This window comes from Panthera pardus, unplaced genomic scaffold, assembly GCF_024362965.1.
Source record: "Panthera pardus isolate Hobbes unplaced genomic scaffold, ASM2436296v1 HiC_scaffold_16, whole genome shotgun sequence".
NCBI lineage: Eukaryota > Metazoa > Chordata > Mammalia > Carnivora > Felidae > Panthera > Panthera pardus.
Genome location: NW_026526721.1, coordinates 5,823,104 through 5,846,618, shown reverse-complemented (window position 1 = coordinate 5,846,618; position 23,515 = coordinate 5,823,104). Strand labels below are relative to the sequence as shown.

The following is a 23,515-nucleotide window of genomic DNA, read 5'->3' as shown; positions in this document are numbered from 1 at the left end:
TTCTCATGATAGCCATATGAGCTATAGGTTTAATTTAATTTAATAATTTAATTTAATTTAATTTAATTTAATTTAATTTAAATTTAATCCTTCATGGAGAAGAAACGGAGCCAAGATGTGAGGAATGAAATCAATTGTGCAGGGTCATTTGGCCACTTGTGGGAGCTGGGGCTTCTCCTGGTCCTCAAACTGCTGAGCCCAATGTGCCTTTAGTTCCCTAGCTTGTTGCAAATTGAACAAAACAGAAAGGAAAGAGGCAGACTTCTTTTGGAGCCTGGTTTCCCATTATGTTGCCATCTGATTCCTTTCAGGGACCAGACCCATGCACTGAGACCATTTTTATCACATGTAATTCTCATGGCCTGATGAAGTGGGGATAGTGTTGTCCTGGCTTTTTAGAAGCAGAAACTGAGGCCCAGAGAAGTCAAGTGACCTGCACAGGGTCACACAGCTGCTAAGTGGCAGGGCTGGCTGGGAGAGTCTGGACAGTCTGAGTCCAGGATTGCAGGACACGTTCCTTCTTTTCCTTTCCTTTCCTTCCTTCCTTCCTTCCTTCCTTCCTTCCTTCCTTCCTTCCTTCCTTCCTTCCTTTCTCTCTCTCTCTCTCGCTCTCTTTCTTTCTTTTCTTCCTTCTTTCTTCCTTCTTTCTTCTTTCTTTCTTTCTTTCTTTCTTTCTTTCTTTCTTTCTTTCTTTTCCTCCCTCCCTCCCTCCCTCCCTCCCTCCCTCCCTCCCTCCCTCCCTTCTTTCTTTCTTTCTTTCTTTCTTTCTTTCTTTCTTTCTTTCTTTCTTTCTTTCTTTCCATTTATTTATTGGGTCATGTTTACTAAGGTATAACTTTCATCTAGTAAAAGTTATCTTTTTTAGTTGCATCCTTGTTGAGTTTTGACATGAGTGCTGTCTTATAATTGAGATATCGACTATTTTGCCGCCCCATAAAGTTCTTTGTGTGCCTTTAGAGTCTGCGCCTTCCTCTATCCTTAGCTCCAGAACCTACATTCTTCAGCATCACACCTTAAATAACAATTTCCCCATTTATGATGCAAGCTATTCACACAGTCTCGAGCAGCACATGACACATAGGCTTGTACAGGTGCTTGATAACTGGTAGCCGGAGCATTAGAAAGGTAGGAAAATGATCAAGAGAGTGAGGACAGTCCCGGTTCTCGTAAATCACGCCCGCGTCTCAAGCTGCAGAGACGACATCCGGTGATAGAGGAGTCCTTGCCCCTGCATAGCTGCTGCAGCCCCAGTCTATAAATGGGTTTCCGTCCTGCTCCTTAAATGGACACTGCCACCTGCTCACGGGGCCTCTTCAAGCCCATCTGGGAGAGAGGGCTAGGGAGGCTGCCTTCCCACACAGCAAAGAAGAAAGTGCCTCAGGGCCGCCTCAGGTCCCCGCGGCGGTCACTTTGCTCTGCCCATACCTCCTTCCCCCCATCCCTGCTGGTGGCTGGGAAACCCAGGGCTCTGAGCCGGACAACTGGTTTTAGGAGGACACGTATCTTCCTTCTGGCCCAGAGTCAGCATCCTCCCTCCATGTGGTTGGGGGTTCAGGAGAGAATTCAGCCCATGCCTACAGAATTGCACACCCCAAGGAGAGGGGGGTTCCCCAAGTGGTACAGAAGGAGGACACCCTCCTTTGTGCTCTGGGCACCGGAGCCCGGGGCGTCCTTGGTCTCCTCTGTGACTACGGTTCGGGGGCATCCCGGGTAAGGCCAGCGGCAGACCTTTCTTTTGTGTGCATCTAGTTTTCTGCCCAAGTGGAGAAATCTGGGCTTTCCCATGGGCTTAGACAACAGAACTGTATTGTCCCACAGTCCTGGAAGCTGAAGTCCAAGGGCAAGGCATCAGAAGATTGGCTCCTTCTGAGGCTGTGAGTCAGAATCTGCCCCAGGCTCTCTCCTTGGCTTACAGGTGACCATCTGGTCTTTGCATCTTCCCCCTATGCATGTCTGTGTCCACATTTCCCATTTTTCAAAAATTGTGAATGTTTATTTATTTTGAGAGAGAGAGAGAGAGAGAAGAGTGAGAGCGAGCGTAAGTGGGGCAGGGGCAGAGAGAGAGGGAGACACAGACTCTGAAGCAGGCTCCAGGTTCCGAGCTGTCAGCACAGAGCCCGACGCGGGGCTCGAACTCACGAACCCTGAGATCATGACCTGAGCCAAAGTCGGATGCTTAACTGACTGAGCCACCCATGCACCCCCACATTTCCCCTTTTTATAAAGCCCTCAGTCATATTGAATTAGGGCCCATCCTAAGGACGTCATTGGAACTTGATTAGCTCTGTAAGAACCTGGGCTCCTAATAAGGTCACTTTCTGAGGTACTAGAGGTTAATACTCAATTTGGGGGGCACACAGTTCAACAAATAACACTGCAAACACTGTGGTGAATTCCACCCAATTTCAAGGAGCATTCAGAACATTCCATGCCCCTCATTTTCAAAGAGAATTGACAGCCACACAGTCTTATGCCTCTTTTTGAGCTTTGCTGAATAAACAAAGCAAAGTGATTTTATTGGCATATTTGAGATACGTGGATTTGAAAATTTAGAGACGTTTACTATAAATGAACTTAATAGGACATGAGCTCATCCATGATGAACTCACAAGATACATCGTTAAATATACAAAATTAGAGTCTTCCACATAGAAGCCACTAGATAGCAATTGTTCTCAAAGTTCTAGCAAATACCAGGTATGAAATTGCATGTGTGGCGTGTGGCCATTTTTATAAAACCGAGACTATATTTGTGCGTGTCCACACAGAAAAAAAAGATGGGAAGGAAATATTCTGGAACATTTCACGAAATGGTAACAAAGATTTACCCTGATGAGTTGGGTTATATGCAGTTTTATGCTTTCCTCTTTGTACATTTATTTTCTGAAACGTTCAAATAGATAACAGTGTTATTTGAAGAGGAAATTGGCACAGGGAAGGTTCTTAAGGGGGGAAAATACTAATTTAAAAATGTGGCTGTAGGACAAAGTATAAAGTGCATTTCAATAAGACAAACCACGCACAAATTCCTAAAAATGAGGGTCCTTTTGTAAATGTTCTGCCTAACCCACAGCAGTGCTAATTATTTCTATTACCATAAAGGTCAGGATGAAAATGCTAGGGGCAGAATATAGCATCTGGGGTGGAATTTTGGCCTTTGTGTCTTTCCTGGGTGAGAGCGGGCACACAGAAGGGGCTGAAAAATTACGGGGGTTACTTCACTTGTCTTTGAAGATCCCATCGCTTTTTTTTTTCTTTTTTTTTTTTTTGGCCAGCCATTTTTTTTTTTTAAACCCTTCCAGCCGAAGTTCTCTTTTGACATTCGTTCCTATACCTTTAGGGACTAAATTAGTAGAGTTTCTAATGCTCCATTTTCAGAATGTTACTAGGAGAATTGTAGGCGATTTAAAATATCAGTGGCAAGAAATTAAATCCATTCTGTCCTTATCACCTAATGTTGGCATAAAAGTCACTTCTGCTCTTCAGACAAATTCGGGGACTTTGATTTGGAGGAGGCTTCTAATGACGTGGCTTTGATGTTCCCAAGAAGCCATTCAGTGATCGTAGCAGCCCCAAGCAATCATCAACTACTTTCTGGCCGACCAGCCCATTTCACTGTGCCGGGGCCATGGATTTTGCTCCACTGTTCATTTAAAGTCTGATATTTCATCCAAGAGACTCATGAACCTCTGTCAATAAAATGTTAACTATCATTCCATGGAGGGGCGCCTGGGTGGCTCCGTCGGTTAAGCTCCCGACTTCAGCTCAGGTCATGATCTCGAGGTCAACGGGTTCGAGCCCCGTGTCGGGCTCTGTGCTGACAGCTCAGAGCCTGGAGCCTGTTCCAGATTCTGTGTCGCCCTCTCTCTCTCTCTCTCTCTGCCCTTCCCCAGCTTGCTCTCTCTCTCTCTCTCTCTCAAAGATAAATAAACATTAAAAAATTTGTTTTAAATAAAAAAAATAAAATAAATTTTAAAAAGCTGTAGCAACATGCCTTTCTGTTTCTTTATAAACACGGTGACTGAGAGAAAACACAGAGAAAGTGCTGGGAAGGGTGCACTGAGGTCTGTGGGGTCGGTCCCCATCTTGATGTCTCTCCAGTGTAGGGCATGGATTCTGAGAACCTGTCCGAAACGCCAAGGTCCCCGTGTGCAGCCCACACCACAGGCAGACAGATTTGCGTTTTTCTTCCTACTTGGGAGCCATCTGAGGAGCCGCTCATCACGATGTTACCATTTCAGGCACACTAGAGACCCTGAAACCATTGGAAATATGAATATCGACAACAGCAAGACAGCACCAAGGAGAAAAATTACTCAGGAGAAAACGCATCCCCAGGGGATAGATGGTGTTAAGTCGCACCTGCTAACGAGAGCTTCCGAGGCAGCATGGGAATGGGATGGGTTTTTCTTTCCTTCTTTTGCCAAATCTCTACAACTAGTTGGCAGACAGAAGCCAAGAGAGGCCAGATGATGGGAAGAGACAGCAACGTGCTTTAAAAAAAAAATGCCTTCAAACAAGTACTTTGCCTTCTCTTGATATAGAGATGCCATCCAGTCGATATCACCGAGTTACGCCCACTGTGGCCCGCGCTGTCGTTGATGGACAGGGAGAGCACGCCTACTCACTGCCAGGTCCCGACTCGTGGCCGGCAGGAGCCAGAGTCGTGATCTTTCCCTCTCAGAGGCAGGGACAGAGACTCCAGTAAGGGATGTCCCCAGGGATGCCCGGCCGGTTGGGGTGCCGTGACTCACACTGAGCAAAATATGGAAAACCCCCCTCGACTCCACTCACTTCTGTGTGAATCGTGGTCCCTCACCTGCGCCCCCGGCCTTAGTCCCCTTGAGTCAGGCTCTTACCCCAGTTCGTTGAGATGACTGGTGTATTCTCTGTCTGTCCCGCCAGGTGGTGGGCCAAACAAAGTCAGACACTGTGTCCCCTTGTCCTGGGGACCTTCAGGGCCCAGCCTAGCACCTGGCTCACCGGAGAAAGTAAACAGTCCAGGAACTCGAGTCTCTCCCCCAGGTTGAGTCCAGGCCTCTGTCTGATGCCGAATCTGCACACTTCACTGCAGATGGCTTTGCATATCGGTGAACGTGCCTCATTGACAATCCGCTTTTCAATGAATCTTTTATTTCTTAGCCTGGGAGGGACCAAAGCCCTTTAGCTGGAGTATTTTGCTTCTGCAACAGCAGCGAGAGGCTGGAGTCAGGATCGTGTACAACCAGTTTCACTTCTTTCCCGATGGCTTGATAATAGGACTGAGAAGTCACGTCTTTGGGAGCCGGAGGCTGCTGTGGACCTCGTTCCAAGAGGGTTTTGTCTTTTCTCCAGTGTTGCCAAAACAAGTGCACACACAGAAATCTTTCCAATATTTGGTGGCAAGATAGATGAATCCCTTGGGGAGACTGAGGAAGAAGGGGTGGAGAGTGGCTGGGACCCTGGGGATGGCCTGGGACACATACTTGAGAAGGCTCTTTATTCCCCAAGCCTGGGGTGGGGTGGGGTGGGGCTCTGGAAAGGGCGACCCTCTAGTCAAATCAAATCTCACTAAACCAAATATCAAGCCAATGCAGATGCAATACAGATTTAGCCACTTACATGTACAAGGGTAGCTTCAGAAAATATTCTCGGACTATCGTTTGGACCCTAAATTTAACCTGCTAAAAATTCATTTCACATTTCCTTCTCTTCAAACTTCTGGAATGAAAAGTAAATGTCTTGTAACAGGAACCCGTGTTTCATCCTGTAACTGAAACTGTGTGTTCTGGTTGAATGATTTTCTAAGTAGACGTAATCTGTCCGGTGTTCTGAGTTTGCACTGATGAAGAGGGAGGTTCTGGAAATTCAGTCTCATCTACGACACAGGAGAGTAACATACCAATTTTATAGGTATCCACGGCAAAGTGTTCTTTGTGTTCTGGAAGTTGTATAATAAAAACTCATACCGTGACGGCCTGAGCTCATAACCTACAGTTGTGGCCCAGGAGAAAGCTAAGAATGGAAGTTTTCAAAGACTGTAATAGAATAATTTTCTAAATCCTTGAAATGACTTAACTTCTTGAATCTTTTACTTACTTTGGGGAAATGTGTGACCAGTGCCTGGGGGAGGCGCACAGAGCCTGAGGCCAAGGGAAGTATCAGTCTTACGGGTGGCCCTGTCTTTATGTGCAATGCTGATGTGTATCCAAACTTTTTATACTCCTTTTGATTTTCTAAAATATTGCCTTAAAATGTTGTCTTTTTTTTTTTTAAAGCTCTCTTGGGGTGTTGACAAATAAAACTGTAACATACTTACAGAGTACAATGTAATGAATGGATTGGTATATGCTCACATTGTGAAAGATTCCCACCTTTGGGGTAACCAACGACCACAAATCTCACCTCACATGTTTACCTTTGGTTTTTGGTGGGAACCCTTAGGTTCTACTCTTTTAGCAAATTTCGATTCTACAACACAATGTTATCAATAGTTACCATGTTATACGTTAGATCCTCAGACTTTGTTCATCTTAAAACTGCAAGTTTGTACCTTTTTAGCAACCTCCCCCTATTCGCGCCCCCCAGCCCCTGGCAACCCCCTTCTACTCTGTTTCTATGAATTTGTCTTCCTCTCTCCCTCCTTCCTTCCTCCTTCCTTCCTTCTTTACCTTCCTTCCTTCCTTCCTTCCTTCCTTCCTTCCTTCCTTCCTTCTTTTCCTTCCCTCTTTCCTCCTTCCCTCTCTCTCTCTCTCTCTCTTCTCTTTCTCTCTCTCCATTTCTTTCCTTCCATCCTTCCTTCCTTTTTTCCTTCTTTTGTTCCTCCTTCTCTCTCTCTCTTCTCTTTCTCTCTCTCCATTTCCTTCCTTCCTTCCTTCCTTCTTTCTTTCCTTCCTTCCCTCTCTCTTTCTCTCTCTTCTCTTTCTCTCTCTCCATTTCTTTCCTTCCATCCTTCCTTCCTTCCTTTTTTCCTTCTTTTGTTCCTCCTTCCCTCTCTCTCTCTCTTCTCTTTCTCTCTCTCCATTTCTTTCCTTCCTTCCTTCCTTCCTTCCTTCCTTCCTTCCTTCTTTCTTTCCTTCCTTCCCTCTCTCTTTCTCTCTCTTCTCTTTCTCTCTCTCCATTTCTTTCCTTCTATCCTTCCTTCCTTCCTTCCTTCCTTCCTTCCTTCCTTCCTTCTTTCTTTCCTTCCTTCCCTCTCTCTTTCTCTCTCTTCTCTTTCTCTCTCTCCATTTCTTTCCTTCCATCCTTCCTTCCTTCCTTCCTTTTTTCCTTCTTTTGTTCCTCCTTCCCTCTCTCTCTCTCCTCTTTCTCTCTCTCCATTTCTTTCTTTCCATCCTTCCTTCCTTTTTTCCTTCTTTTGTTCCTCCTTCCCTCTCTCTCTCTTCTCTTTCTCTCTCTCCATTTCTTTCCTTCCATCCTTCCTTCCTTCTTTCTTTCCTTCCTTCCCTCTCTCTTCTCTTTCTCTCCATTTCTTTCTTTCCTTCCTTTCTTCCTTCCTCCTTTCCTCCCTCCTTTCTGCCTCTCTCTTTCTCTCTCCCTCTCTCTCCCTTTCCTTCCTTCCTTGCCCCCTCTCTCTCCCCCTTTCTTCTTTCTTTCTTTCTTTCTTTCTTTCCCTTTTCCCACATATAAGTGTTTACATGATTGTTTGTCTTAATTAATGACTTTTTTGGTGCCCCCTTACATTTTGTGTCTGATGCGAATGCCTCACTCACATTACCCAATGGTGGCTACTCCAAGAACACCAAGATTTTGTAGTCGATCTCACAAGGAAGGATAGAGGACGGAGGAGTAATGCAGTCACTCGTTCTCAAAGGAAGGGTGATTTTACCATGAGCATGCAATAAGGTTGCTTCTGGGTCTATGTGTGAAGGTTGGGGCACCTCCCCATTTCCTACTGCAGCTGGCACCATTAGGACATGGGTATTAGTGATGTGTGCACACGCCTAGATGCGGCCTACATGTGATCAGACGTACCTCAGTCTCCAGTCTAAGCTCAAAGTACAAGAAAAAATGGATCCAAAGCCACTTATTTACTGGAAAGTAGTCGTGGCCAATTCTGCTAGTGGAGTATCTCATATGAAGGGATTGTCCGTGAGTTTGCAACTTGGTTGAAAGAGTCAGCCAGACAAATGTACGTGCTGAGTCAGACACCGCTCAGATGTCACTTCAGGCTCTGTCGGTGAGGATCCCGTGGGTGGCCGGCTCAGCGCGGGCTCCACAGGTTTCAGGGAGGTGTGAGGTGACAGCACGCAGCTCCGGCCATGCCAGGAGTCTCCACCTCTGAATCTCCCGTTCTGGGGCTTCCTCCCAGTCCCCCAGCAGATTCCAGCTTTGAGACATCGGCCGGTCTAGAAGCACCAGGAACTGACACTTGGTGGCGTGGGTCTGGACTGGCGAGGGACAAGAGCTGGTGGCTCACTGGCTTACCTTTCCTCCCCTGGGTCCGCCGGGTCACACAGCTCTCAGAGGGGCAAGGTCAGGGTCAGGCGCACCTGGATGGCCAGCTTATGATGGGTCTGCCTTCTCTCCTTCCTTCCTCTCTAACAAAGGGTATTGCAGATGCCATTTGCCTCAGGCTCTGCTTTCTGGGAAACCAAATGAAGACAGATTCTTTGTTATTTCCCTGCAGCCCTTGGCGCAGTGGGACTGTCAGAACAATTCCTTCAAAATTTATACCTTGAAGTACCAATCCTGCCTTTTTTATGGGTACATGGCATGTACTAGATTTTCAGAAGAAACTATCACACACCCAGTCTTCATTTAGGCTCCTTTTAATTGGGACTGTATTAAATTCTGACATGCTAGCTTTTTATTAGTTAACATCCCTGGGGAAGGACACTTCCCCTCTGAGACGCTGGTGAGTTGCTTGGCAAGTGTGTGAGGGTTGAGGACAGTCCTGTCTGGCACTGGTTCTGCCTCATTCCCTCCTGTCTTCTCCCTGCTTCTCTGCAGATTCTGCAGCGGTCGTGCCGACCAGCAGCCTGTACTGGAGAAGGTTCCTTAGATGGCTATTTAGTGTTTCCTTTTGTTTTTTCAATTTTTTAAATGTTTATTCATTTTTGAGAGACAGAGAGACAGAGAGTGAGTGGGGAAGGGGCAGAGAGAGAGAGAGGGAGACACAGAATCCGAAGCAGGCTCCAGTCTCTGAGCCGTCGGCACAGAGCCTGACACGGGGCTCGAACCCACAAACCAGGAGATCATGACCTGAGCCGGATACAGACGCTCAACCGACTGAGCCACCCAGGCGCCCCGGCTCTTTAGCATTTCCTAATGGTGAAATGAGGGCAATATAGGGAGGTAGTTTTCAGGAAAATGCGTCTGTGTTCTCATAAGCTGAGTAGTTGTCTCATTGGTGATCGTAAAGGCAAATTCAGTGGAAGCTTTCTCACACGAGACCCTCTGTCCCTTCAAGAGGTCTTGGGGACGATGACAGAGACACTGTCTTGATACGTTGGAAGAGAGAATGCCATTGTGTCTGAGGAGATGAGCACAGAGCTGGCCTGAGCGGCAGGGATGCTGATTTCGGATGGCCGAGGAGGGAAGGGTCTGTTATTCTTCAGACACTTAGGAGGGCGTGGAAGAAGGTTCTGGGTCTGTGGTGGGACAAGATGTGGTGGACGGTCCCCGACGGGAGTGTTTTATGAATGTGAAGTTGTTAGGGTGGCGGTGGGGGTGGGGGGAGGCTGGAGTGGGCCGGGAGGGGACCTGAATGAGAGCATCTGTGCCAAAGGCCGTGACAAGGGGCGGACAGCAAGAACCATGGCGATAAAGCAGTCGGGTGTGATGACCGCCGTAGACCCCCAGAATGGGAGAGCTCTTGGATTGTTCTCCGCTGCTCTCAGCCTTCCCTGAGAAATGCTGCAAGGTCTCAGAGAATTTTGAAAAGAGATCCTCCCGGTGAATAGTTCTTTTTTGTCAGGATCATTTTCTGATCATCTCTCGTGACGCCCATCAGTTTCACCTTGCCTCCATCATAGAAGACCTGACACTAAACCCTTTTCTTAGAGATCCTGAAAAAATGAACTCCTTTTCTCCCCTGTGCACCTCTCATGTCGGATCTCCTCGGGTTTCTACAATGTGACCTTTGATGGAACGAAGTATTCGTGACATTTGAAAGGTGTCAGTGTTGAAGGTTTTTAAAGACAGCGAGGGTTGACTGTGCATCTATTCTGCATCTGTATGCCATTTAGTTCGACTTTATTCAGCTCTCCAACCCTGTCCTTTTGTTCTCTGAGAGTCGCTTTTTCCCCCTGACCCCTCCCTGGGTTACGCGGGGAGGGATGGAAGGCGCAAACACTGGAGTAGTTCAGTCGCCAACAGCTGACGCGGAGCCAGCTGGATCCTCCGCATGGGCGGTCCGATTCCCTCCAGGACAGCCACCTCACCGCCTTGAGGGAAAAGGGGACTTCAAAACAAGCGCAGGCGAGGAGAAAGGGGCCTTTTACTGGTAAATCCACTGTATTGAAGAAATGTGTAATTTATTTAAATGGAGATGATGCACGCTCTTGGTTGACTGTTCAGCCGATGATGCCGTGGCGTCATCGCCCTGCACGGCACGGGCCCTACTCGAAGTGTGTCGAAGAAGAGTGGATGTCTGGTTAAGCAGTGTAGCCTTTCTCCCTAAGAACACACCGGCAGGTCTAGCATTCTGAAAACTCAAGGTGTTCTACGTTAGACATGAAGACGGGGCCCACGCGTATATAGTCTTTCCAACTTGGCCATTCCTTCCACCTCCTGCCACAGAGAAGTGGTTTACCTTCCCAGAACGGGACAGAGCACCCCTGAATTGGGTGGGCAATTTGCACTTCACATTGACCGGGATAGGGTGTGTGGCGGGCTGGGTGAGCCCCGGGACACTTGGCTTTGCCACATTCTCCTGAGTAACCATCTGCGCGGGGCATCAGGAGTCCGTAGGGATGGTTCACTCGGTTTACGTGAGTCTTTATCATTCACCCGATTTATTTACACTAATTAGGACCCGAAAGCAAGATTTTTCCGGATGATCCCTCCACTGTTAATCAAGGGTGGACAAAGGATCTGGGAATTTCTTATGACAACATTGAACGCTAATGGGAGCTGATAATTATTTTCATGATACTGTTTTTAGGCTGGAGTCCTAGACCCAAATATAAATTTTGAGGATATCCTTATCCCTCAGTGAGAGTCATCTGTAGTGGTTTTCTCCTTGTTTAGCTCTCCGCCTCTCTCTCTTTCCAGGATCCTATCTGAATAGTTAGTAACAATGACAATTCCCGGAAGACGCTAACCTCTGGGCATGGAAATTCTGTCTGTAGTCTTAATGTACTACCCACTAGCTCCTGACCTTGGACAAATCAGGCTCCCTTCCTGGCTTCATTTTCTTCACCCGAAACTTAGAAACTTTATCATCTCTTCGATCTTGTTCGACCTGAAGCACATTTTCTGATAATGACCGGAAAATTGGATTGACACAATGCTTCTCTCTCCACGGCCTAGAACAACTCTGAGCATGATGTCAAAGACAGTAGTTGGATAAGCTCTGAAGAAACGTGTTTGTATGTTGACATGTGTAGTGCATTTCCCATGGCTCCCCAGACCTCACAGCTGGAGAATCTTGCCCAGCCACCCAAGACTAACCATAAGAGGCCAGCCTGGTAAAATGAAAGTGCACAGGGTAGGCTTAAACAAGGACGGAAAGGTGTCTCAACAGTAGGAGAAGCTGACTAAACATAGTAATTTTTTAGTTGATTAACATTTTTCTTTAACAGTAAGACCCTGGACATTGTGATTAGAATGACAACGGCCATCGCCGGCAAAAATGACAATTCTCATCTTCTTGACGGTTGGCACAAAGTCTTGGCCGTCCTCCTCATATTCCAGATGAGGTTTTCGTCAGTCGACAACAGCTTCCCATCTGGTGCTCCTTGGATGGGGGTCGTGGGGGGCGGGGGGGGCAGTCTGTGCAACTTGAACAGATCCTTCCTGGGGTTGACCCTTTCCTGGTCTCATGAGCACCGCGTTTTAACCATCTGAGCTAAAGTAACACAGAATGTGATATAATGCAACAGATATTTGCAGCACCAGAAGAGATGAAAAATAATCCTGAATACATCTGATAACAATTCCTCTCTCTCTCTTTTTTTATGCCTTTAGCGACAAGGCACTGGGGCAACCAATGGAAAAGACAAGACGTCTGGCGAAAATGGTAAGCCAACGTGCGTAGTCTAGACATTTACTTTCGCCGCCTCTGCGGCCTCGTGCACGCGACGCGCCTGGGTAATAACGCCTCGTATCCAAACCAGCTTACCAGCCGTGTTTGTGCTTCGGGTTAGAGCGGATCCGAGCAACCCACGGCGTGCGCCATGGTCCGGTTGTTGCAAAGAAAACCAAGCTATAGCTACACGCGGTGATAAGAAAACGGTTTCCTTCCCAGAGGAGGACTCCCGTTTTGGGCGACGTGATAATTACAATGCAAATATAGTTCTGTGCTTTCTTCATTAGGGCTGGTGACAATCGTCGGAGTTGTTGTGAGGATAGAATGAGATCACGTGACATAAGCGCTCGGAAAGCTGTGAAGCGCTCAGCCCCTGGCGGGAGGCTCTGCAGCCTGCCTCGCGGCCCAGCCCCCCTGCCCCCTCCCCCTTCCGCTTCCCCCTCCCCCTCCCCCCCTGGACTTAGGACGCAGAGCTCCGCGCTGGCCCCAGGGAGGTCTGGATCCCGGAGGGTCGTGCGTGTGCGGCAGAGGCCAAAGCGCGTGCACGCCGGGCTGCCGTCCCCAGCGGGCCTGGATCTGCAGGAGCGATCGTCACGCACGGGGTCTGAGGCTTGGAGGGGGCGCGCCGGGTGCGAGCCGGCCCCCCCCCCCCGCCCCAGCTTTAGCGGGTGAAGGGAAGGACGCATGCTAACGAGGACCAGAGTGTGCCCCCCCCCCCCCCCCCCCGTGAGGTGGGGTTCCAGGTGTCGTCACTTTGTGTCGATGACCAAATGAACTCACGTTTCTGGAACGCGGGTCCCGCCTCCTGCCGGACCGGGTCTGTGCCGGTGCCCGCTCCTCTGGGGGTTGGGGGGGGGACGGTGCCCCTCTCAGTACCGGCTGCAGAAACTCCCAGCCGGCCTTCAGGGGCCTCTGCCCGAGTCTGCGCTGGGGCCCGAGCGAGACCCAGGTGCCGGAACGTTCGTCCCTCGGCGCGGCAAGGTCAGTGGGCCGGCCCCGGGGTGAAAGGGCATTATGTGGATGGGGAGAGGGGTTGGTGGCCAAGCGTGCCCTGATCGCAGCTGGGGGGCCCGTGTGACGCGGGGGGTGGGCCGCTGGCGGCGGGAGGGGAGCTGTGCAGACCCGGGAAGGGGGCGGCCCTCTCTCCCCGGTTGGTGGCACGGTGGCCGCCATCCCTTCCCGGACCCCACCGCCCGGCGATCCCGGGTCTGGAAGACCACGGAGAGCTGTCGTTTTTGTTGGTTTTGTCCGTCGACGGTTCCCATGGGAGAAACTAAAAGGGGGAAGATCGTTTTAAAAAAGGTTTAGGTCCTAGTTCAGTAAAAATAAAGCGATAAACCCCTGACATGTTCACGCAAGTCGCATTTTAAAATAGAGAGTAATTGCATTCTCCAAAACAGAAAAAACTATTTAGTGAAAGAGTGGCAATGTTTTCCATTTTTGCAAACCTCTTTAATGTCTGACTTAATAGAAGCCAGCTGCTTCCGCGTTCCATCCGGCGACGTCAGGTCACGTGGCCGCAGGAAAATTCCACTGTGCCCTCGTGAGAGAACTCGGTTTAACAAAGCATTATTGTATTAGTATTTATAACAAATAATTCTGATATGAGCGCTTCCTCAGAGGAGGGCAGCACCCCCAGGGCGCCTGGTCCACACCGTGAGACTACTGTGGCTCCTTTGTCAGCTGCGAGGAGCCGGGAGTCTGCAGGGAAGGCAGAGTGAGGGCCCAAGGGGGGCCCAGTCCCTCCTGGTCACTGTCTCTGCCCCGTGGCTCCACCCTGGCATCAGACCCATAGGCGCTGGGAAGCATGCGGACATGCTCGGTGCTTTGCACCCAAGAGAACTGTCAGCTGTTACAGAAGACACGACTTCCTGCCACTGTTCTTTTAAAAGTAATTAATTTTATTTTGGGAGGGGTGGGGTGCAGAGAGAAAGGGAGAGAGAGATTTTTATTTTAGTGTTTTATTGATTTATTTTGAAAGAGACAGAGAGTGAGCAGGGGAGGGGCAGAGAGAGAGGGAGAGAGAGAATCCCAAGCAGGCTCCTTGCTGCCAGCACAGAGCCCGGGGCAGGGCTCGAACTCCCGAACTAACAAGATCATGACCTGAGCTGAAACCGAGAGTCTGATACTCAACTGAGCCACCCAGGCGCCCAAGGGAGAGAGAGTCTTAAGCAGACTCCACACTCAGCGTGGAGCCCAACGTGGGGCTCAGTCCCCCCACCCCAGGATTATGACCTGAGTTGAAATCAAGAGTCTAACGGTCAGTTGACTGAGCCACCCAGGCACCCCATCTGAGGTTCCATTCTGAGGCATGTAATTTCTTTCAGCCAAAACCTGATCCCTTCTGGTGAAAACTAAATGTGTCTTTTCTGGAGGTATGAAAATTAGTGGGAAGAAAAATGCGAGACGCTGTGGATAAAGCTTTCCTTTACAGAATTCTAGATATTAGAGGACATTCACTTCCGAGTAAGAAATGGGATGTTTAGAATTAGACTTTCCTCAATAATTGTAGAACAAAGTGCTGTATAAATTCAAATTATTAACGTGTTGCACCTTAATTTCAGACAAAACTGTTCATGCATGATATATGCACACGGTATTTTATCCTAATATTAAATTTGTGCTTTGCCTCTAAAAATGAACCAAGACAAAAGTCAGGAACAACCCGGTGGTGAGTGGGGTGAAGCCTTCTGGAAGAGGTCTAAAAGACATTTTCCTAAAAATCTGAGACGCTTAGTTCTTAAATTTCTTTATTTTCTTAAATTTATAGTATGAGAATGTCATCTTGGAATTTGTTTTAAACTAATATTACATTCCATTGAAATTCAAATTATTTTACTCTGTCATCACAGGAGTGAGATCTTTTGTCTGAATGTATATTTCCTATTAACACAAATGAAGGTGCCCACATATGTTGAAGGAACAGGGACCCACCAAGATGTTCCGAGAGTGGGCAGTAGTTAAACACAAAAGGATCATCCCCAGATTTCATTATTGTCCCCAAGTGTTCTCATTGCAACTATTATAAACGTACTTTAGGCCTTCATTTTACCACTTAAAGCCAAACAGACTGTAGGCGTGAGGTGTGAGGGCCTCCACATTCTTGGTCAGATCGCCAGATCACAGAAGACACAAGTCAGACGTGTTAAAACTCCAGAGGGATCCAGATTGTCGGCTCTGCTGGAATTTTGTGACATTAAATATTATCTCAATTATCTCCAGGGACTCTGGATTCTTGGTATCCCAAGATTATTTTTACTGCTGGTGTTGTTGCTGTGGATGTGAAAAAGGACGTTTATCCACATTACATTCAGAATGCCCCTGAATTCTTCCTCAGTCTCTGGGATGCCAACCTCTGGACACACAACCCAGCAAATTCGAATGTTTTCCATCACATCTGACAGGTTTTTCAGAAATTTTAGGGTTATATTTTTTTATTTTTATTTTTATTTTTTAACGTTTATTATTTACTTTAGAGAGAGTGAGAGAGAGACAGAACGTGAGCAGGGGTGGGGCAGAGAGAGGGAGACACAGAATCCGAAGCAGGCTCCAGGCTCCGAGCTGTCAGCACAGAGCCTGACATGGGACTCGAACCCATGAACCGTGAGATCATGACCTAGGTCAAAGTCGGACACTTGATTGACTGAGCCACCCATATACACCCTGAGGGGTATATTTTTTAGTTAAAAAATGAATTCGTTAGGATCTTGTTAGTTCTGGGGCGCCTGGGTTATTAAATGTCTGACGTCAGCTCATGTCATGATCTCACGGTTCGCCAGTTCGAGCCCCGCATCAGGTTCTCTGCTGTCAGCTCAGAGCCTGCTTCAGATCCTCTGTCCCTCTCGCTCTCTGGCCCTCCCCCACTTGCACGTGAGGCTGTGCTCTCTCTCTTGAAAATAAACATTTAAAAAGTATTAGAGGGGCGCCTGGGTGGCGCAGTCGGTTAAGCGTCCGACTTCAGCCAGGTCACGATCTCGCGGTCCGTGAGTTCGAGCCCCGCGTCAGGCTCTGGGCTGATGGCTCGGAGCCTGGAGCCTGTTTCCGATTCTGTGTCTCCCTCTCTCTCTGCCCCTCCCCCATTCATGCTCTGTCTCTCTCTGTCCCCCCAAAAAAAATAATAAATAAATAAAAATAAAAATAAAAAGTATTCGAAAAAAGGGGTCTTGTTAGTTCAGAGATATTCATTCCTATATGAACAAACTACCTGCATTGGCTGATTAGTTTGGGCCGAGAACTTCATTTATCCCTTGACACAGCGTTCTTCCTGGAGGGACACAATAATTCCCGGGCTGTGGTAATCTCACACATGTTTACAAATAGAGACACAAACCATCTGACTTCAGAGTATTCACCTCCAATCAGTAGTTTGGACACAAGCAAAAGGTATTTTTCAAGTCAGTAGTTTTCCTCAATGCTTTAATCTGTATCTTGATACTTGTCATCGGAGGGATTCCAAGAGTTAAAGTTTTTATTGACATAGAAAAGTAGAAAAATACTGGAAGGAGCGTGGCCTCTGGGAGGCCTCCAGTCTGAAGGAAAGATTTACGAATAATAAACCTCTGGCAGAGCTTATGTTCAGAGCCTGGAGGCTTACCCCAGCTAAATTGAATTTCTAAAACTGGGATGGATTTCTCCTGATTTGGTGAGCTGTGATACATTTGTTTCCAGAAAGTTCTGTCTTTGGAGGTGGAGGGCATGAGTGCACCTGACTGGAGGAAAGTCTCCCCTCCTATCCAGGCTCTGGGTAGATGTCCAGAAGGAAGGTATTATTCTGCATCACTTGTACCACCTGTGGGGCTCACAGCAGTTGTAATTTCTTTGAGGTGTGAGTGCCCGTGCCAAGATCTCAGGCGCCATGCTTGAGTAGGTGAGCCCCTTCTTTGGGAAAGGGGTTGTGGCTTGAGAAACTTCTAGTAGGTGTGGGGATATGCTAGGACCACATAGCGTTCAGTTTGCTTTGATATGATTCTATGATCGCTAACAATGAATGAGATCAAATGTTGTACTGGGTGCTCTCTTCTCGTTTTTTTTTTTTAAAATATGAAATTTATTGTCAAATTCGTTTCCATGCAACACCCAGTGCTCATCCCAACAGGTGCCCTCCTCAATACCCATCACCCACCCTCCCTGCCCTCCTACCCCCCATCAACCCTCAGTTTGTTCTCAGTTTTTAAGAGTCTCTTATGGTTTGGCTCTCTCCCTCTCTAACTTTTTTTTTTTTCCCGTCCCTTCCCCCATGGTCTTCTGTTAAGTTTCTCAGGATCCACATAAGAGTGAAAACATACGGTATCTGTCTTTCTCTGTATGACTTATTTCACTTAGCATAACACTCTCCAGTTCCATCCACGTTGCTACAAAAGGCCACATTTCATTCTTTCTCATTGCCAAGTAGTATTCCATTGTGTATATAAACCACAATTTCTTTATCCATTCATCAGTTGATGGATATTTAGGCTCTTTCCATACTTTGGCTATTGTTGAAAGTGCTGCTGTAAACATTGGGGTCCAAGTGCCCCTATGCATCAGCCTTCCTGTATCTCTTGGGTACATTCCTAGCAGTGCTATTGCTGGGTCATAGGGTAGATCTATTGTTAATTTTTTGAGGAACCTCCACACTGTTTTCCAGAGAAGCTGCACCAGTTTGCATTCCCACCAACAGTGCAAGAGGGTTCCCGTTTCTCCACATCCTCTCCAGCATCTATAATCTCCTGATTTGTTCATTTTAGCCACTCTGACTAGTGTGAGGTGGTATCTGAGTGTGGTTTTGATTTGTATTTCCCTGATGAGGAGCGACGTTGAGCATCTTTTCATGTGCCTGTTGGCCATCTGGGTGTCTTCTTTAGAGAAGTGTCTATTCATGTTTTCTGCCCATTTCTTCACTGGATTATTTATTTTTCGGGTGTGGAGTTTGGTGAGTTCTTTATAGATTTTGGATGCCCTTTGTTCGATATGTAATTTGCAAATATCTTTTCCCATTCCGTTGGTTGCCTTTTAGTTTTGTTGATTGTTTCCTTTGCAGTGCAGAAGCTTTTTATCTTCGTGAGGTCCCAATAGTTCATTTTTGCTTTTAATTCCCTTGCCTTTGGGGATATGTCAAGTAAGAAATCACTGCGGCTGAGGTCAGAGAGGTTTTTTCCTGCTTTCTCCTCTAGGGTTTTGATGGTTTCCTGTCTCAGCTTCAGGTCCTTTATCCATTTTGAGTTTATTTTTGTGAATGGTGTGAGAAAGTGGTCTAGTTTCATCCTTCTGCATGTTGCTGTCCAGTTCTCCCAACACCATTTGTTAAAGAGACTGTCTTTTTTCCATTGGATATTCTTTCCTCCTTTGTCAAAGATTAGTTGGCCATACTTTTGTGCGTCCACTTCTGGAGTCTCTATTCTATTCTGTTGGTCTATGTGTCTGTTTTTGTGCCAATACCATGCTGTCTTGATGATTACAGCTTTGTAGTAGAGACTAAAGTTTGGGATTGTGATGCCTCCTGCTTTGGTCTTCTTCAAAATTACTTTGGCTATTCTGGGTCTTTTGTGGCGCCATACAAATTTTAGGATTGCTTGTTCTAGCTTCGAGAAGAATGCTGGTGCAATTTTGATTGGGATTGCATTGAATGTGTAGATAGCTTTGAGTAGTATTGACATTTTAACAGTATTTATTGTTCCAATCCATGAGCACGGAATGTTTTTCCATTTCTTTATATCTTCTTCAATTTCCTTCATAAGCTTTCTATAGTTTTCAGCATACAGATCTTTTACATCTTTGGTTAGGTTTATTCCTAGGTATTTTATGATTCTTGGTGCAATTGTGAATGGGATCAGCCTCTTTATTTGTCTTTCTGTTGCTTCATTTTTAGTGTATAAGAATGCAACTGATTTCTGTACATTGATTTTGTATCCTGCGGCTTTGCTGAATTCATGTATCAGCAGACTTTTGGTGGAGTCTATCGAGTTTTCCATGTATAATATCACGTCATTTGCAAAAAGTGAAAGCTTGACTTCCTCTTTGCCCATTTTGATGCCTTTGATTTCCTTTTGTTGTCTGATTGCTGATGCTAGAACTTCCAACACTATGTTAAACAACAGCAGTGAGAGTGGACATCCCTGTTGTGTTCCTGACCTCAGGGGAAAGCTCTCAGTTTTTCCCCATTGAGGATGATATTAGCTGTGGGCTTTTTATAAATGGGTTTTATGATTTAAGTATGTTCTTTCTATCCCGAGTTTCTTGAGGGCTTTTATTAAGAAAGATGCTGAATTTTGTCAAATGCTTTTTCTGCATCAATTGACAGGATCATATGGTTCTTTTCTTTTCTTTTATAAATGTGATGTATCACATTGATTGATTTGTGAATGTTGAACCAGCCCTGCAGCCCAGGAATGAATCCCACTTGATCATGGTGGATAATTCTTTTTATGTGCAGTTGAATTTGATTTGCTAGCATCTTATTGAGAATTTTTTCATCCATATTCATCAGGGATATTGGCCTGTAGTTCTCTTTCTTTGCTGGGTCTCTGTCTGGTTTAGGAATCAAAGTAATGCTGGCTTCATAGAATGAGTCTGGAAGTTTTCCTTCCCTTTCAATTTTTTGGAAAAGCTTGAGAAGGATAGGTATTATCTCTGCTTTAAATGTCTGGTAGAATTTCCCTGGGAAGCCATCTGGTCCTGGACTCTTATTTGTTGGGAGATTTTTGATAACTGATTCAATTTCTTCACTGGTTATGGGTCTGTTCAAGTTTTCTATTTCTTCCTGTTTGAGTTTTGGAAGCGTGTGGGTGCTTGGAATTTGTCCATTTCTTCCAGGTTGTCCAGTTTGTTGGCATATAATTTTTCATAGTATTCCCTGATAATTGCTTGTATTTCTGAGGGATTGGTTGTAATAATTCCATTTTCATTCATGATGTTATCTATTTGGGCCATCTCCCTTTTCTTTTTGAGAAGCCTGGCTAGAGGTTTATCAATTTTGTTTATTTTTTCAAAAAACCAACTCTTGGTTTCATTGATCTGCTCTACAGTTTTTTTAGATTCTATATTGTTTATTTCTGCTCTGATCTTTATTATTTCTCTTCTCCTGCTGGGTTTGGGGTGTCTTTGCTGTTCTGCTTCTATTTCCTTTAGGTATGCCGTTAGATTTTGTATTTGGGATTTTTCTTGTGTCTAGAGATAGGCCTGGATGGCAATGTATTTTCCTCTCAGGACTGCCTTCGCTGCATCCCAAAGCGTTTGGATTGTTGTATTTTCATTTTCGTTTGTTTCCATATGTTTTTAAATTTCTTCTCTAATTGCCTGGTTGACCCATTCATTCTTTAGTAGGGTGTTCTTTAACCTCCATGCTTTTGGAGGTTTTCCAGACTTTTTCCTGTGGTTGATTTCAAGCTTCATCGCACTGTGGTCTGAAAGTATGCATGGTATGATCTCAATTCTTGTATATTTATGAAGGGCTGTTTTGTGACCCAGTGTGTGATCTATCTTGGAGAATGTTCTGTGAGCACTCGAGAAGAAAGTATATTCTGTTGCTTTTGGGATGCAGACTTCTAAATATATCTGTCAAGTCCATCTGATTCAATGTATCATTCAGGGCCCTTGTTTCTTTATTGACCATGTGTCGAGATGATCTATGCATTGTTGTAAGTGGGGTATTAAAGTCCCCTGCAGTTACCACATTCTTAATAAGGTTGCTTATGTTTGTGAGTAATTGTTTTATATATTTGGGGGCTTCTGTATTTGGCACATAGACATTTATAATTGTTAGCTCTTCCTGATGGATAGACCCTATAATTATTACACAATGTCCTTATTCATCCCTTGTTACAGCCTTTAATTTAAAGTCTAGTTTGTCTGATGTAAGAATGGCTACTCCACCTTTCTTTTGACTTCCAGTAGCATGATAGATAGTTCTCCATCCCCTCACTTTCATTCTGAAGGTGTCCTCAGGTCTAAAATGAGTCTCTTGTAGACAGCAAATAGATGGGTCTTGGTTTTTTTTTTTATCCATTCTGATACCCTATGTCTTTTGGTTGGAGCATTTAGTCCATTTACATTGGATGGGATGGGTCCAGGAGAATGATGGGTCCAGGAGTGTGATGGGTCCAGGAGTGGGATGGGTCTGGGAGTGGGATGGGTCCGGGAGTGGGATGGGTGCAGAAGAAGGATGGGTCAGGAGAGGGATGGGTCCAGGAGTGGGATGGGTCCGGGAGGCAGATGGGTCCAGGAACAGAGGTGACTGTGTGCTCTCTCTTGAGCCGGAGAGGGACAGTCAGTTCTGGCAGGAGGCGCTGCCTGGCTGATCCTGCTTGTGTGCACAGGAAGTTTGGATGGAAGGCAAGAGGAATAAATGCAGTTTCTAGAAAGACTACAGAGGCATCACGCCATGCCACCGCCTAAAGCAGGGAGGTGACCTGGTTCTGCTTCGAAGGCAGTACGATAGACCAGGGTTGAGGGCTGATGGAGAGAAAGCCGTGGCCCCTCAGTGTGGATTTGTGGCGTGCATCTAGGCTGGCGTGTGCAGGCATCTGGAAGGCAGGGATTTGTGAAGCCCTGCTCCACACCTTGATCTAATATGCCAACTCTGTATAAATCCCCATAGGAGTTCAGGCGGGAATTTACCATCTTCTGCTAAGCCTCCCTGAAAAGGGGGGGAAAATAGGATGTCGAGCAGCAAAATGTATCCGAAATATGCTGTTTAAAATGTTTCCAGCCTGCACCTGGCTGCGGGAAAAGCACTTCCCCAAAGTTATCAATCTCTAGGTGTGCAACGATTACCAGCCCGGAAAGCTCTAAATCTGTCTCCGGCTGGCGTAATAAAGCCGGGAGCTGCATGAAGCCCGGAGTTCGCCTGTGCTGACATATTGCGAAAACTGCCACGAATGCCACGGACACATGAAGCTTTCAAGGCGAAAAATCAAATGACTCTGGGCTCCATCTGGGGCCTCTTGGCCCTTTCTCTCCTTCTTTTTCCGGTCTCAAAGCAACCAGCATAAAAACAAAACAAAACAAAATCCAAACAAGAAACACTAACAGGGCCTTCAAATATTACACCGGGATATTCCCCTTTTGCTGTCAGCGTCCAACACTCTGAAGATCTGTATTCCAGAAGGAAGGGATGGACACACAAGGTTGCTTCTGATATTGATCCAGAGGGAGACAGAATGAAATCGGAATTGCTTATTAAGCCGGGCCTTTAAACCACCAGGGTCTCCGCACAATCCTGGTCAATGGGTAATGTTGTTCAACAAGTGAGTCGATTCCGTGTGAAGGTTATTTTAGGGATTAGTGCTGACAGGAAATTTATTTCTGTTCATCTTAGTTATATGAGCGATTTTTTTTTTGTTTTTTGTTTTTGCCTCTCAGGTTGGGCATTATAATAACTTTAGTGTGCAGGTAATACCTTGGATAAATATGGCGCTTCTAATCCGCTGTCTTGGAGTAAACGCGCTTGAAGGATTGTCAGTAGGAGACGAGATTTGTAGCTGTGCCCAGTTGTCATTCTCTACATCTGTATATTTTGCGTGGCTTAAAATGCTCTCATGCATGACCTTCTGTCAAGGCAGCCTTGGGAGTTTCGTAGGGAGGCTGCGTCAGGCAAAGCTCCCTGTGACGTCGGTGAATTGTCCAAGGTCACACCAATCAGAAGAAAATGATTTTGGTTATCTGGCCAGCAGTGTAGACACTCCAGGTTGTCTCCACAGACACTCACTCCTGAGATTCCTCCTGACCTGGGGTCTTGGTTGTAAACTGGCAACTAGGGTGGGTTCGGGTCTGAGCCCATGGAACAGAATGAGGTTCACAGGCTTACATCCTGGCCAAACCAGAAACCATAGTCTCAACAGCACTGTTATCTCATCAACTTAGTTAACCAGCCTCTGGAAAATATGTGTGATGTCAGACTCATTACAGGGACAGCCACATTAATTTTTAAAATTAAAACATTGAAGCAGTATGCTAATTTATGGGCTTATCCATATTTTTCACTTTTTTTCCTCCCTCCCTCCCTCCACCCCTCCTTCCTTCCTTCCTCCTTTTTAAGATTGAACATTGGATAACTTTAGACCAGCCGAAGATAGAATTCTGTTTCCTATCATATGGAGAAGGCCCATATGCCTTGGTGAAAAGCTGAAGGTAGAAATTATGCCCAAAGAATTGCTGTTTAAGGTCTTTTTAAGCCTACAAAGCAGCTTGTAAGCAGGAAAATGGCGATCCTTCCTTTCTTTGGAACCCCTCCTTAACTAGGACACAGGAACATTTCATATTCTGCTAATCAATTATTCGTATGGAAATAATATTTCTCAAGTGCTTGAAAACATTTTGCTCTTTTAAGCACGTGAAACCCTCACAATTTTACTTCTAGAATTAATT

General features: G+C 46.2%; 1 protein-coding gene across 1 annotated transcript in view; it reads left to right on the top strand.

Annotated features, from left to right (window-relative positions):
* Window positions 1-23,515, top strand: part of PCP4 (Purkinje cell protein 4) — a 61,120-nt gene that overhangs the window by 15,033 nt on the left and 22,572 nt on the right. Inside the window, exon 2 of the mRNA XM_019420392.2 lies at window positions 12,112-12,163. Within this exon, the coding sequence (XP_019275937.1) occupies window positions 12,112-12,163 (52 nt within the window). The remainder of the gene's footprint in view (window positions 1-12,111; window positions 12,164-23,515) is intronic.